The 14,202-nt window shown below is 45.1% G+C and overlaps 1 protein-coding gene across 11 annotated transcripts in view; it reads right to left on the minus strand.

The window, feature by feature from the left end:
- The window catches only part of BIN1 (bridging integrator 1), a 98,257-nt gene that overhangs the window by 48,958 nt on the left and 35,097 nt on the right, over nucleotides 1-14,202 (minus strand). For all 11 annotated transcript variants that reach the window (XM_086466239.1, XM_086466237.1, XM_086466234.1 and 8 more), the window contains exon 2: nucleotides 4,771-4,851. In XM_086466239.1, coding sequence (XP_086322365.1) covers nucleotides 4,771-4,851 — 81 coding nt within the window. The remainder of the gene's footprint in view (nucleotides 1-4,770; nucleotides 4,852-14,202) is intronic.

A 14,202-nucleotide genomic window follows, 5' to 3' on the forward strand; every position in this document is an offset into this window, starting at 1 on the left:
CTCTAAAATTGTGCCTATACTTGCCTGAGTCCTGCCACAGCAGCACATGATACACCTCAAATTCAGGAACCCTTCAAGTCTCAATATCCAATCTCAAAGTCAGGGGCACAAAAGTATCCTCTGAGAGGTACACTAATATCACAATTAAACATCAAGTTAGCCGATAAGCAGTGCTGCATCCTGCAACTGGAGTAGTCTTTCTCAGTCACCTCTTGCTGATGCTTAAAGCCACAGTTACAGCTGATCTCTATGACTATGGGGTTACCTAAGCCTCTTAAAAGTACGAGGACTACCAGGGACAGTGAATAGACTTTACAGCCTGTAAGATCTGCAGGCAGAAGGGTTTTCAGAGATCCAGGTTCAGAATTTTGCCATGAATCCTATTTTCCCAGCTCCCCTGGGCACCTGGGTCTCCCATCAAAGCTCCTCTTTGGCATTTCCAGTGCTTTATTTCTTGTCCATCAGCAAAGCAGTTCACTTGCTACAAGGGTTTCTTTCTATTATTTTAAGCATTAATGCTTTTGCAAGAAACTTTGGCCACTGCTTTCTCTCTGTGCATGCAGCACCTGCTTTCTTCAAGCAGGCTATAGTGACCTGTTAAGTACAGATCCTGCATAAACACCTCTTGCAATGCAGTCAGATACTGTCAAATACTGTATAGAACAGAAGGTTTCAACACTCTCGAGTGCACATTTAAAAGATGCTTTCTAAACTCAAAGGTAAAAGAAGTAGGAAAGACAGTTAAACCAGAAGCTGGAAAATTAATCCCCTTTCCAGTTATTGAAGAGTTTAAGGGTATGCACAAGGAAGTTACAGAGGTATGGTTGAATCTAAAGATGTTCAAAAATCTAACAGCACAGTAACACTTAAATTGCAAGAACGTAAAGAAAGAAGAAGTAAGTGTGTGTGTGTGTGTATATATATATGCACTAGAGTAACAAAACTCCACAAAAAGAAAGTAAAGCTAGGACAAAACCGGAAGATCAGTGCAGATTCTGAACCCCATATTCATTTCTCATCCCTGCACTAACAAATAGACTTAAATCTTCACACAGGGACAATGACACTGTGTCTTGACATAGAAGCGATCATAGTAAGTTGTTCTGCTCAAGCACACAAATGCCATCTTGTTTGAGCCGATATTGCCATACTTGCAGTCATCGTGTAATTCAACCCTGTGAGCCTATAACACAACCAGGTATAACATGAAGGACAGTATGTACAGGAAGATGCATATTTAAAAATAGAAGTGCTATGCTCAGGAGGCTAGTAGAGCTCTCTCTCCAAAGACCTAATGAACCACCTATTACTTACAGGTCTGTGAAAGAAAAACACAAGAGTGGTTTGGTATCTGTTTGTGCTTTGTTGCTTTGTTGGGGGGTTGACACTTACAACACCCTTCACCGAGTCCTAGCTAAATATGCAATTTTCTATAGAGCTGTTTCTTGGTAGTAGACAGGTTTCCTGAAACCCTTTCTTCCCCAATTTTCAAAATAAATTCTTTTATTCTAATATTAGACTGCAACCCCTTCTTTACATAATCTCACTGATTTTACAGTTACAATGGGGAGGATTTTTATTATCTGGAAGAGAGGGGCAGCTAATGTCCTGCTTCAGATCAATACAGGGCTGGAAGAGCAGACTATGGAATTATAAAGGAGGCATGGCAGGGGGGAAGCACTGAAACAAAAGCTCCATATAAGCCCCTACTCCGCAAAACTTCAGAGCTGTTAAGAACAAAGCATGAACAACTGGTGAGAAGCTCCCATCCTAGGGTACCAGGCAAGCTACTACAACTTGTTTTGCTACATAGGGCTGAAATAGAAACTACTGGCCAAAAAGGGTTCTTGCCTGGAAAGAAAGTCTCTCTCTGAGATACTGACTGTAACGGTCCACAGCCAGACCTATGCTGCAAGAGCAAAGATTAAGTCCACGCTGCCTGCTCTGCAGGCTCAGGCTGTGCTGGACACCATGGGGTACAGGCAGAGAGGAATGCAGCCCGTGCCAGCAGCAGCTTGCCTCTCGTGTGTTTGGTGTGAAACACTGTAAACCAACCCAGAACTTCCACATGAGCGACAGCTCATGAAGGGTAACAAAACCCAGTTGCTCTGCCAGGCAGAAACACAGAACGGTGCCAGGGGCCACCAACCGCCCACTCTCTGTTTCTCCAATGAGTATTTCAAATGCAGGGGAAGAGAAGCCAAAGCCTAGCATGCCTCGGGTAGGGGCTGTGTTGCACCTTTGCAGCAGGCCTCTTGCTCCCAGATCTGCGAGGACAATTTCCAGGGCAGATACTTGTGCCAATGCCTGAACACAAGTGACACTGGGAAAGGGAAGGAGGGAGGAGCCTTCAAATGAACTTTTTGGGATGTTAATTGCCAAAGATAAACTGTCAAGTGGTGGAGTCACCATCCCTGGAGGTGTTCAAAAAACAGGTAGATGTGGGACTTCGGCACATGGTTTAGTGGGCATGATGGTATTAGGTCAACGGTTGGACTTGATGATCTCGGAGGTCTATTCCAACCTAATGATTCTATGATTCTCTAATATAGGACCCAGTTGTGCTGCTTGTCAAGCCTTCCAGAGACACAGGCGAGCCCTGTAGCCCCGCAGAAGCATGGCTATGTCCAGCTCATTTGTCACACAACAAATCCATCTGGATGAGTGAAAAAGCTCCTGCCATTCAGAGACCTCAGAGCGGTGCCCTTATGCAACAAACCTGAATGGGCAGAGCGCTGGGAAGTGCAATGCTTTCCCTAATGTCCACGCAACCATCATTTCAGAGAACCACAAGATGCCTTTGTTGAAAATGACTAAGCTATTTTTTGACCTGCTTTTCAGTCATCAACAGCCCATGCATGTGAACATGTGTCAAAGTAGCCCAACACATTCATTAGAGTCAGAGGAGCCTCTAATCAAGTGGCAACCAAGGCCACTGCCTGGTCACACCCCTGCCAGTTCCACAGGAGAGCTGTTCTGTCACAAGCCTGCAGCAAAAGATCAGCCTTCCTCCAGACTTACATTTCTCACTGGAGCAGACTTTGTAAGGAAAAGCTATAGAAATCTCACACATAGCTATACTACACACAAAAATAAAAACAAGTGTGGATATATGCACATATAGCTGAAGTTTCTTCCCTAGTCTGCTTGGCATTGTAACTCCTCAGCCCTGGATATCCTAACAACCCAGCTAACTCACATTTATGGTTTGCCCTTTAAAACAGGCATTGTTTGCATTTATTTTAGTAACAGGGAAAGACCAAAGCAAAACCAACAGACACCAAGCAGCAAATGCAGAGCAAATGCAGAGCTGCCTCCAGCTCTTTTGATAAATTATTTGGAGAATTTAGTTCATGGCCTGCCCCTGCAAGACAGGAAAAGAAATTCAGCTGTAAGGCGTAGAGGCAGTGCTTCTTTAACGGGCTTCTCAGTGCACCACTGGAACTTGTGGCTTTGGAAATCAAAAAGCCATCCCAGACAGCCAGATCAAGAAGTTTGGATTTGAGTTCTTCAGTATTTCTCCTTTAAAAAGAGTTATTTCCTGATTGTTGATACCTAAAAATGATACGGAAAAGTCACACCTGGTAACATCATATTGTCAGAAAGCAGCCAAACTATATTCCTCTGTGTACAAGCAAGTATCACCGGTGGACATGCTATAGCAATGTTGCATGAACTTCTGGAGCAACAACTACTATTACTGCCAAGAGAATGAGCACTAGTCTCCAGGAATCTGCAGTCAACTCCAGTTAGACATAAGTCAAAGTCAGACTGAAAGATTTTCATTATATTCAGCTGTCGTAAATCCCTTCTCAGCTGGTTTTGCAACATATAACCACATCTGCTGAAACTTAACAGACATAATTCAGATGCTGCTAACAGCTCTAGAAAAAAAGTCCTAAATAGTCAGGGCACAAAGGGGCTAAAATATTTCTCCAGCACCACCTGAGCTTTGGTGTGGCACAGGTTTCCTGCCACGAAACAGAAGCAACACTTCCCAGGGTGCAAATGCCCCAGGGCAACTGACGTTTTCCCTTCCTCTGGGTGGCTGAAAGCTCCAGATTTAAGGGGGGGGGGGGGGGGGGAGAACCACAGAGCACACACACACATCCACACCCAGTTCAATATATAAACCTCCTGCTGTTTAAGTAGGAGGGTGGGGAAAAATTGCTACACTGTTAAAATATTTTTGTCCGCTAAAATACAGGGACGAAACAGACCCGCGAAAGAACAGTGACTCAGGCTTGACACAGTGATTGTGCAAGGACAGGGAGGAAGACAGAGTTAGATTTCAGCTATGGAAGGATGCTCCCTTCTCACTGTTTGCTTTCTTTGTCTCTTTTGCCCTCTGCTGCGCTGAGGAAATGGACGTTGCCTTGTTCCATTTTATTTTTGATTTCTAATCTGTTTCCCATCCTATCCATCTTTCAGAGACACAACGTTGCTCTTGTACCTCTGCTTCCAGCCCAGCATGAAAAATTACATTACAAAGCAGCTGCTAACTGAAGGAAGTGTTCCTGTTCAGCTATTTCTTTTCCTAAACTTGGGTCTAGAACAAGTATTATTTTTCAGCATACCCTCTCACTGACTCCACAATGGGTACACTGGAAGACACAGCATAATTTCCCTGTAAGTGAACAGCTACAAGTTCTGGGTCATTTCAATAGGCTTATGCCACCATTTAATTTAACGGGCTTTAATTGCATATTGCAGCAGATGACTGGAAGCTAATACTGTAAGGGTGTAATTACATATCGCAAATTATCTTACCAGCTGTTTGTTGAAGTTCTGCACACACTGTTCGAACTGCTCATCTTTTGTTTCATCTGCTTTCCCAAGCTTCTGAAGGACCTGCAGAAAGAGAGAAGAAAGACAGGAGACTTCAAACACAGCTAGAGCAAAGCTGAGACAAACAGTTGCAAGGTTTTTTCCTCATGAAGCTGAAAGAAGGAAAGTTAAAAAGTCTCCCTCATTCTTGCACTCAGAATTCCTGGAATATTTTTCCACACAGTCATAGTTTGAAAAAGGACTTACAGACAAACCAGGATGAACTCATACTTTGCTGTACCAAACAGCATGACTGAGGTTTGTCCTTCACTGGTCTAATGCTTTTTGCAGACAAGGCAACCCAGTTTATCTCCTGGACCAGCAAGAAACAAACCACATCCCTAATATGCCTTGTGTTGTGTGGTTACACTTATCCTGATTTAACACTAGTCTCTGGTCCAGACAGAGTGGGGGCTTTTTGCTCCCAGAACAGCTGGACTGTCCTCAAACACAGAAAGCCGTGAGGAGACCTCCTTAGAGAGAGAAGGTGGCTGGAGCATTGAAAGTCCCACCCTCTTTCCACCTTTTCTCACTATTCACATGCTTAGCAGAAGCTGGCTGTTGAGAGCAACAGGGGACCTTATGCCATGAATCTAGGTGACACTCAGTCTAAGTGCCACGTCTGAGCATGTCAACAGCCAGTCCTGTTCCTCTCACCACCTCCCCACAGCCTATAAAAAAAATCCTTATCAGACTACTTCCCTTATCAATCTTCTCTCTTAATGATCTCTCCACTAAGCTAAGTGGATGGCTCCCAGGCTCTAAACAAAGCATTTCATTTTCTGGGCAGTAAGGTAGGTCCATCACAAGAAGGCTGGGCAAACTACAGCTGTGGAGGAGGGTAACAATTATTTGCTGTGCCCCAAGCAACTCCAGCAGCAGGGAGACAGGGATGTAAACTATAGCTGATTAAGCTTGATTACAGCATGTTTCTAAACTAAACTAAACAGTAAAACCTGACCATGCCAAAAAAAAAAAAAAAAAAAAAAAAAAAAAAAGTGCCTTGTCTCACAGGGCCAGTAAAACCAGCAAAGCCCGCCCAGTCCTCAGTTACTGGAGGTTCTGGGGAGCCAGAGGCGGGCTAGAAAGGGTGCTGAGGGAACACCTCAAAAAGCAAGAGAGCCCTGGCTGGCAAGAGCATGACTGCTGAAGAGGCAGAAAGCACTGGAAAGCTGAAGTCTCTCTTGCTCTCCTGAGCACAGCAGTCCTGCAGCCACAGATCTCGCCCATTATGTCAGCCCCTGTTGGGGAGGGGAGGGTCAAGATAGAAAAGCAGGTGCATGGTACTGCCATCAGGAAGGCCACTAATAAGCGTCCCCAGACCAGCTGCTCTGGGGGACTGCCAGGTAGCCTTGACAGCCACCCAAACCAGCTTCCTCCAGCTCCCTTTGCTACTCATGGATCTTCCCAGAGAATGTAAAGAAGATTTTTCCCCTGCAGGGCAGGGATCAGACTTTCACGTCTGGCATTGAGAAGGTCCCTGCAACAGGATGTAGAATAGAATGTTTTCAGTTGGAAGGGACCTACAACGATCACCTACTCCAACTGCCACTGCACCTACTGGCCCACTCAATTTTACGCTGCTGAGGTGCAGGACATTTGTGTTGTGTCTATTCGGCTAATCTCAGTTCCCCTCTCCCCCATATAAGCACAGATATTCCCAGCTCACTCCTGACCACAAGAACTGACTCCAACGCTAGACACGATAAATCAGTACGATCATTCAGCACCCAGCTCAAGTCTCCTTATTTAGGCTAGAATTGGATGTCTAGGAGGCAATCACTATTTTTCATTCTCCCTCTGTTCAACAGCCTCTATTCACCTCCAGGAATCGCTGAGGTATTCAAAGGAGGGGAAAGTACACATACAGATGAAAACTGCCCTCTCTGTGCCCAAGGGCTGAACCAAAACCCTCCAGATTCAGAAGCACAACTTTCTACAGCTCAAGGACAGCTACAGCCACTGCAGCTACAAGCACCTAACGTGCTTGGTAAGCCCGTCTATGCAGCAGGACGTAGACTGCACGAATATTCCCTTTTTCCTTACGAACCCTTGCCACATAAGAGCTTGTTGGAGAGCAGAAGCAGCAACAGGGGTTGGACAGGTAGAGTCCTGTACACTAGCCACTAGTGCCTCCTTTGCTCACCTGCTCCAGAGAAGGGGAACACATGCCACGGGAACACTGCTCCTGAGGCTACACATTCCTCTGCTGTGCCAGCAGAAGAAAAGGATTCAGTATGGCCTTATCTTTCTCATCAGGGGTACAGTGAACCTCTTCCAGAAACAATGCTGCTCAAATGCCCTGTGTTCAGCTGTACTCCCCTAGGCTACCAGATCTACGGAGCACAGACTTCCCACTTGCTGGATGACTCCCTAGATGTCCAAAGAGCCATCATGCCAGTAGCACACATCACAAAGTATTCAAGCTGCAAATTCCAAAGTAGAATGATCTTACCAATATGAAGATCAATTGAATTATTTGGGATATAAAGGAGCTTTTTATGGGGCAATGCATCCATCTTGCTAGTCACGAGATGAGATGCTTTCAGGCCTGGAAGGCAGGGAAGGACACTGTTTAACTGGGAGGAATCCGGAGTATGTCGCCAGGGTCAAAGGTTTAGAACAGCCTCAGTGCTTCCTGGGGTAAAACACTGAGCAGCACCCACAGACTATCCATTGTGGCGGCCACACGCCTGCTTCCCACATGCCCGAGAAGTTAATTTGCAGTTCCATTGCTCCTTGGGGGACATGCAGACTGAGTCTGGAGTCATCTGGCCAGCTGCAAAGATCTTGTTGCACTGTGCTGAAGTGCTCTGCACAAGTCCTGCAAAACACTGGGCACTGGAAAGGGGCTCTAACTCACAGCCTGTCTCTAAGGAAAAAATTCCTGTTGCAGCAGCTATGCTCAACTGAGGAGCAGCTCTGAACGAGTCAAGCAGAAGTAATAAGAAACCCTCCATTTTTCCACAGTGGTAACATGGGGCAGGTGAAACAGGACTTGGGGACACCAGCGAGGAACAAGGCAAGGGAAACAAAACCAGTCACAAGGGAGAGGCTCTAACAAGTGAATCGCTGCCTACACAAAAAACCTGGTCTGGCTTCCTACACTCTTCCCTCATCTGGTAGATAAAGGATTGTGCCCCACACCTGCCGGCCCTATAGGAGAGTCCCAGCCATACAGCCCACTCTGAACCTTTTATTACTTGCTGTGACACAGCAGAGAGACAACAGCCCTGGGCTGCAGCAAGGCAGGGATTATCTTCTCTTATCCCTGTCTCTCAAAAACAGATCTGCCCCATACAAACAGCATAGAGGTCAAACCCTAAAGTCATTTCAGCAGCATAAAATGATGGCTCCACAAGGCTGGCCCTCACGCCCGCTCCCTGCTCTCTAGACAAAGAGCCGTACAGGCAAGCTGTACTAACAGATTCCTCAGGACCCCTTAAACTGACCAGGGATGGAGCAGATATCCCTGGGTGTGCTCACTGCTGATAACCCACGAGCTCATGGGACAGCTCCCCTCCCCAGGCTGGTAGGTGCCGTCATAGGTCAGGCTATTCCGGGTGAGCCACGGCTGCTCCCTCCCTTCCCCTGCAACAGTCTTTAATCCTCCAGCTCACTGCAAAGCCAGATAAAGTTCGGACGGAAACTTCAGGCTCTTTGATAGCTATTAATGGAGCAGATTTGCCAGGGTAGGAGTCAGGACCCTACCACAGCTCCCAAATCTCAGGGTGGATCAGAGATGGTGTGATCTGTCAGCTGCTGTCTGGAGGCAAACCACACCAGGCAGCAGACACGGATCTGGCATTTAAAAGACTAAGAAGCAACCATGGCTAGGCTCCTTGGTCTGCCCTTGACCTGAGAAGTTCTGGCCCTGCATAAGCGTAGGGACCATTTCAAGACAGCACAAGCCTGGGTAAAGGAGGGAATACTTCGTAGGAATCCCATGAAACACTTTGTGGAAGGATTTCAGCAGGGGGCTCCAGCATTGCTGTGGGTTCCAGTCTTGGCTCACCCACAGAGGATCCACTATGACAGGATGGGGATGTCACCTCAGCCAGCATTTTTTGCCTCAGGCACGGGCCATATTTAGACACTTAAACACCACTTTCTAGTGTTGCTCAGAAACCAGGTCTCTTCCAACAATGAGCTAGATCTGCAGGTGCGCTGTGTTTTTCATAAACTAGGACCAAAGCCACCTGACCAACTACTGCAGCACTTCCAGAGCCAAATTCCACCCACGGAGCCTCGGTTTTCCCTGCATTTGAATAAAACCAACAAGAAATACATTGATTCAGAGTTTGAATGAAGTTTTAAAAGCACTTTAAGATCCAGGAGGCAAGATGCTATTAACAAATAAGTAAATGACCACATTCCTCTCATATCATGGATGTATTTGTAATCTGCTGCTGCAGGCAGAACTATTTGCAGTAAGCTTTAAGAAGTGAGATAACACAGAAGAACTGGAAGAGAAATTCGGAAATCCTCTGTACCAGCGATCTGGCATTCTGCTAGCAATGGTCAGAGAAGTAAAGGCATGAAATAGCCTTTAAAAATAGCATCTTTTCCCAGCAAAATAGCAAGTCTGCTCAGGGGAATCCAAGCTGCGGGTTGTTCTCAAAGACCAGACTATAAGATTCAGAGGATGACTTAGCATTACCTAAATAGCACAGCTTTGTAGGACTCAAAAGGAAGCATCTTATCCAGCTGCAGTTTACCCTCCTTTTTCCAGGTGTACAGGAAGAAGCATTCCTGAAGGGCAAACCCCCACACTGCTTAGCACTGGGCATGAAGGAAATGATCAGCCCTGTGGCCACCAACTCTGATGTAGAACAGCAATCACCATTCAGGACAAACACTTGCTGGCAGCACACCAGCAGCTAGCATCAAGAAGCAGTATCAGACCAACTAAAATGCAGTTCTGCTTTGCTCTAGAAAGCAACTGTAACAGATTTGCATTTATGCCTTCTAAGAGAAATACATGCCAGCTGCTTAATGCATTCACAGTTCTCACTGAACACCTTCCCCTTTTATCTTCTGAAATATCAGTGCCACAACAAAAGCCCTGAAAACCCAAATATTCTCAGCAAACCCCATATAGACCCATTATGTGACCCAGTAGCCTAACAAAGCTCTACTTTTCATGGCATACAGGTCACCTGGGCCAAAGATCAGTTTAGAGATGCAAGAAATGAGTAGGAAGGAAAAAAACAAAATGCAGCTTGTGGATCCCAAATGGAGCTAAATCTGCATCTGAAACATCTGAATTTAGGGTGGTCCAGCCCTGATGAAGGGGGAGTCATCAAGCCCACAGACAGAGAATCTGAGTCCTGCAGGTCCACACCTTACTCCCCACTGTATCAGAGAAGGGGCTGCAGTCACATTGTACTGATATGGGCCAATGCTCCTAAAAATCACTCTATCTCCTGACCTCTCCATCTCTCAACTTTTGCTGTATTTGCCAACTCCAGTGCGTAAATCTCCAACTACCAACTCGACACAGAGACAGTAAATACTGTGACTAATTTCAAATTGCAACAAATTGGCAATGTGCCAATAGGTCAGCTAGCAACAGAACAAATAAATCTCAGATCTCAGACCACTGCCTATTCTTCCATAGAAGACATTATACTCTGAAGAGGGAGAGAAGAAAATAGTATCCAAGTCAGACAGAAAGCACAAAGCCACGTAACTGAATAAGGTACAAAGGAAGTTTCATAAGCTTTTTTAAGCCTGGTTTCTTCTCTGCCCAAATGAAATGTGACTTGCTCAATGAAAGAGATTTGTGCTCATGGAATAATTTGGGTTTTGCACTAAGACTCAGGGAGAAAAGCAAAAGCAGCAGTAGGAGTCCTGCTCCCCCTCCAACCTGCTCCATGAGCAGGGCACGTCCTCCTGCCCTCCATGCCTGCCTCTAGGGTGGTTTGCGGGACAGCCTGGCTTTCCTCATGCAAGCCTGGCACAATGAAGTCTTTCTTTGAAACAACTGGACAAAGGAGGATGGGGGTGGAGAGGAAGAAACTCCTAACATATTAACGCTTCATTTTAAATTGAGAAAATTATTCCTGTGGCTGAGCCATCAGCAAGACCCTCGGATCACTGGAAGATGGGAAAGGGCAATGTTGCACTTGGCACAGACAGAGCAGTTCTTGTTTGCTTCATACTTGCTAATAAGGTTCAATAGATCCTGCAAAGACAGGATGTTGCCCTTGTCGCTGGGCTAAGAGTTGGGAAATCAGGGTTCAATACGGCATTTTGTTAGAGACTTCCTGAATGACCTTGAGAAGCCGCATCCAATGTCACATCCATCCAGCTGTAAAGACAAGTGTTTGTTCAGCATGTTACAGAGTCACCAAATTTATCCCTGGCATCTCCAGCTGGCAAATAGGAAAGAGAGGTATGGAGATGAGATGGCTAGTTTTGAGTGCTCAGCTCAGACACATTGAGTTTGATTTTCACAGGTGTCCCTCAAATTAAAGTATGTGAGAGACTGCATGGGTAACTATATTCTAAAATCCAACCTAAGGAAGAAAAAAAAAAAACAAAAAAAACCACAAAAACAAACAACTAAAAATATAATTTTCTGGTCACATTGCAGTGTTCAAATCTCAGAACATCCCCCCAAAATATGCTAACAGTGAAGAATTTAAATCATTAGAATGGACTGCATGGAGATCCTTTGCTAATGAAAGACTTTTTAAAAAGCTAAACAAGCATCTCGAGTGTGATTTAAACTGGACTGATCCCATTCCATAGGGACAGACCTTGTAAGGCCCTTCCAAAGCTCGTTTTTCCAAATCCTGAAGATGACAGCACCAGAAGGTCAATCAGTTCGCCTCCAAACAAATACCCTCTACAAAAAGACTTAACTCCTTCCTGCATATTGCAGGCAGAAATGTAACATACATCCAAGCGTGACTAGCTAACAATGGCATGTATAGCCTATCTATCGCCAAAGAAATACATATCACTGCCACTTTCCCTAAATGGCAATACATTGCAAAATTTCTGTAGAAGTGAGTCACACTGCATTGCCTTGAAGGCTCAACTCAAATGCCTGCCTCTGACAGCTACTAAAGAGTACCCTCACAGTGACTTGCACCTTCAGGACACTCCTCTCAAGTTTAACATGACTCACTGTGGTCACACTGGGTTGCCTTACAAGGTTCCTCCTTCTCCCTCCCTCTGCAGTCAATGGGGGGGTGGGGGGGTGGGGGGTGGGAATAGAAGCTCCACTTTCTCATTCTGAATTATTTCCTGGAGAAACCAGGTTCCCCATAATGTGCTCAGAGAGAGTTCACGGCAACAAGTTTCAACCGGCTGAAGTCAGCATCTTAAGAATATACCCCTGTTTCTGATCATGCCAGGTATAAGACAAGATGTAGAAATAAGCACAGCAAGTGCAAGACTTTTTTCAAGTCTGGTGGCTTGAAATGATGGCCAGCTTATCCTTAAGGCTGAGTCATATGTCATGAGTAATAGCCCTAAGAAGGGGGTACACAAAGAACCTGTCCCACTGTTGAAGCTGCATGATGCACCATGCTCATTAAGAATGCCTGCTTTATTTCAGCATTCTCCTTTCAACTCGTGGCTGAGACTCCCCTTTATCTGTGAAGCATAAAAAGAGGATTGTTTCGCTGCAGCAGATTCTTCTATAGCAATTGTCATCCTCATTCCAAAGTCAGAGGCCTTCCTTGAAGCAACTGCAGGGTACAAGCCTGTAGCAATGGCCCTACAGGGACAAAGTATACCTAACTGCACCATGTGCTTCACCCAAGACCTCGAGCAAATTAAAAGTTACTGTGCCCAATTTCTCCCCATGGGGCGAGGCAGCTAGTATCCACCATAAATGGATGCAAAGACTCAGCTAGCTGCTGCACTGTAACATCTCAAAACCAAAAACATGTAGAACATGTAGAAACATGTTAATCAATACTACTACAGGGAGGACATAACTTCCATATTTGCATTCTCTATTCTGTAAAGGTACTTGCATTACTGCATGACGTTCACTATGAAGACTAATAAGCAGGCTTATGAAATCTTTTGCTCTTAAGATGCTTCCTCCTGTGCTTGCTCCCTTTGAGGACACTTTTCTCAAGTCACACACTATTGAACAAGGGATTCTTATCACTCATAGAACTGATTATCAAACAGTACATCATTATACATAGTAGTTCATTATCAGGTGCCCTCAGACCATAGGTAAACACTTGCAGCAGGTTCTCCCACAGCTCATTCTCACCCTACTAACAGTTCTTTCTGAGGGAGGTACTAAGTACTTTGCTTTCAAGTTCCACTCTGTGATCAAATTGCTTTTCTAAATTGGGCTTTGACATTTCCCTGCCTTAATGCCACTGCTCTGGGAAGCCTTCATTACCAGGATCTGCTAACACCATCTCTAACTATAGTACATTGTCAACAAGTAAACTAAAGGAAGAAAGTAGGAAGGAAAGAAAAGGAGCAGCACAATGGGACAGGCTAAAAGCTCCATACCCGGCTGGCAAACTTCTTTGCCAAATCCCTCCCTCTTAGAGCAAGGAGTCTGTTGAGGACCAGACCACCACCTCCTGAGCAGAGCACTTTCCTCCAAAAGCTGAAGTTTCCTTATTCAGAAGTCAAGAATGATGACTTCAGAGGAGAGAATAATTTTGCCAGTCTCGTTCTGTTTCCTGCTCCCCGAGTCAGGGGACTAATTCCAGAAACCCTGTTGTTGGATACTTAGCCAGGCTGGAGGTTTCTCCTTCACCAATAAAGTTTACGACATTCTGCCTATGTAGCCTTTCCACATTTTCTGTACAGGACAGGCAGCACCTTTTTTGCAAGGTCAAGTTACATTGTCCAGACAGTAAAGTGTAACTGCTTCAAACATCAAAGACAGGAGCTGAGGTTCTGTATGTAGGCATTCTCCTCCCCTTTCTTAAGGCAAAATCCTGTATGCTCCAAGTCGATCACTGCGCAGGTGCCCATGTTGCACAAGTGTTTTTTTTCTGAACATGTGTATAGTCACACGTGTATATTTCTGCACAAGTCTCAGTCTTTAGGACCCTAACCAATCTGATCCACTGTAGGTGGCTACTAACACAAGATGCTGGAGAAGAGACAATCCAGAGACCTGTAGCAACTCACTCGCACACATACTGTCATATGAATTTAGTCTGTCCACAGACTATACCAGCTGCATTGAAGGCTTATTAGCATTTATTAACATTGATGAACCCATGAAAGGTTATGCAAACTGTTATGGAAGGCAAAGTCATAATATTCCAGCATGTTATACAGAATAAAGTCAACAACATACAAAGTGTTTCTATTTGTTTTATCCAGTCAGTCCTCAGAACTTCTCCAGCCACATTTTAGAAAGACAAATCCTCT

Source organism: Leptosomus discolor, chromosome 5 (genome assembly GCF_034619465.1).
Source record: "Leptosomus discolor isolate bLepDis1 chromosome 5, bLepDis1.hap2, whole genome shotgun sequence".
In the NCBI taxonomy this organism is placed as follows: Eukaryota; Metazoa; Chordata; class Aves; order Leptosomiformes; family Leptosomidae; genus Leptosomus; species Leptosomus discolor.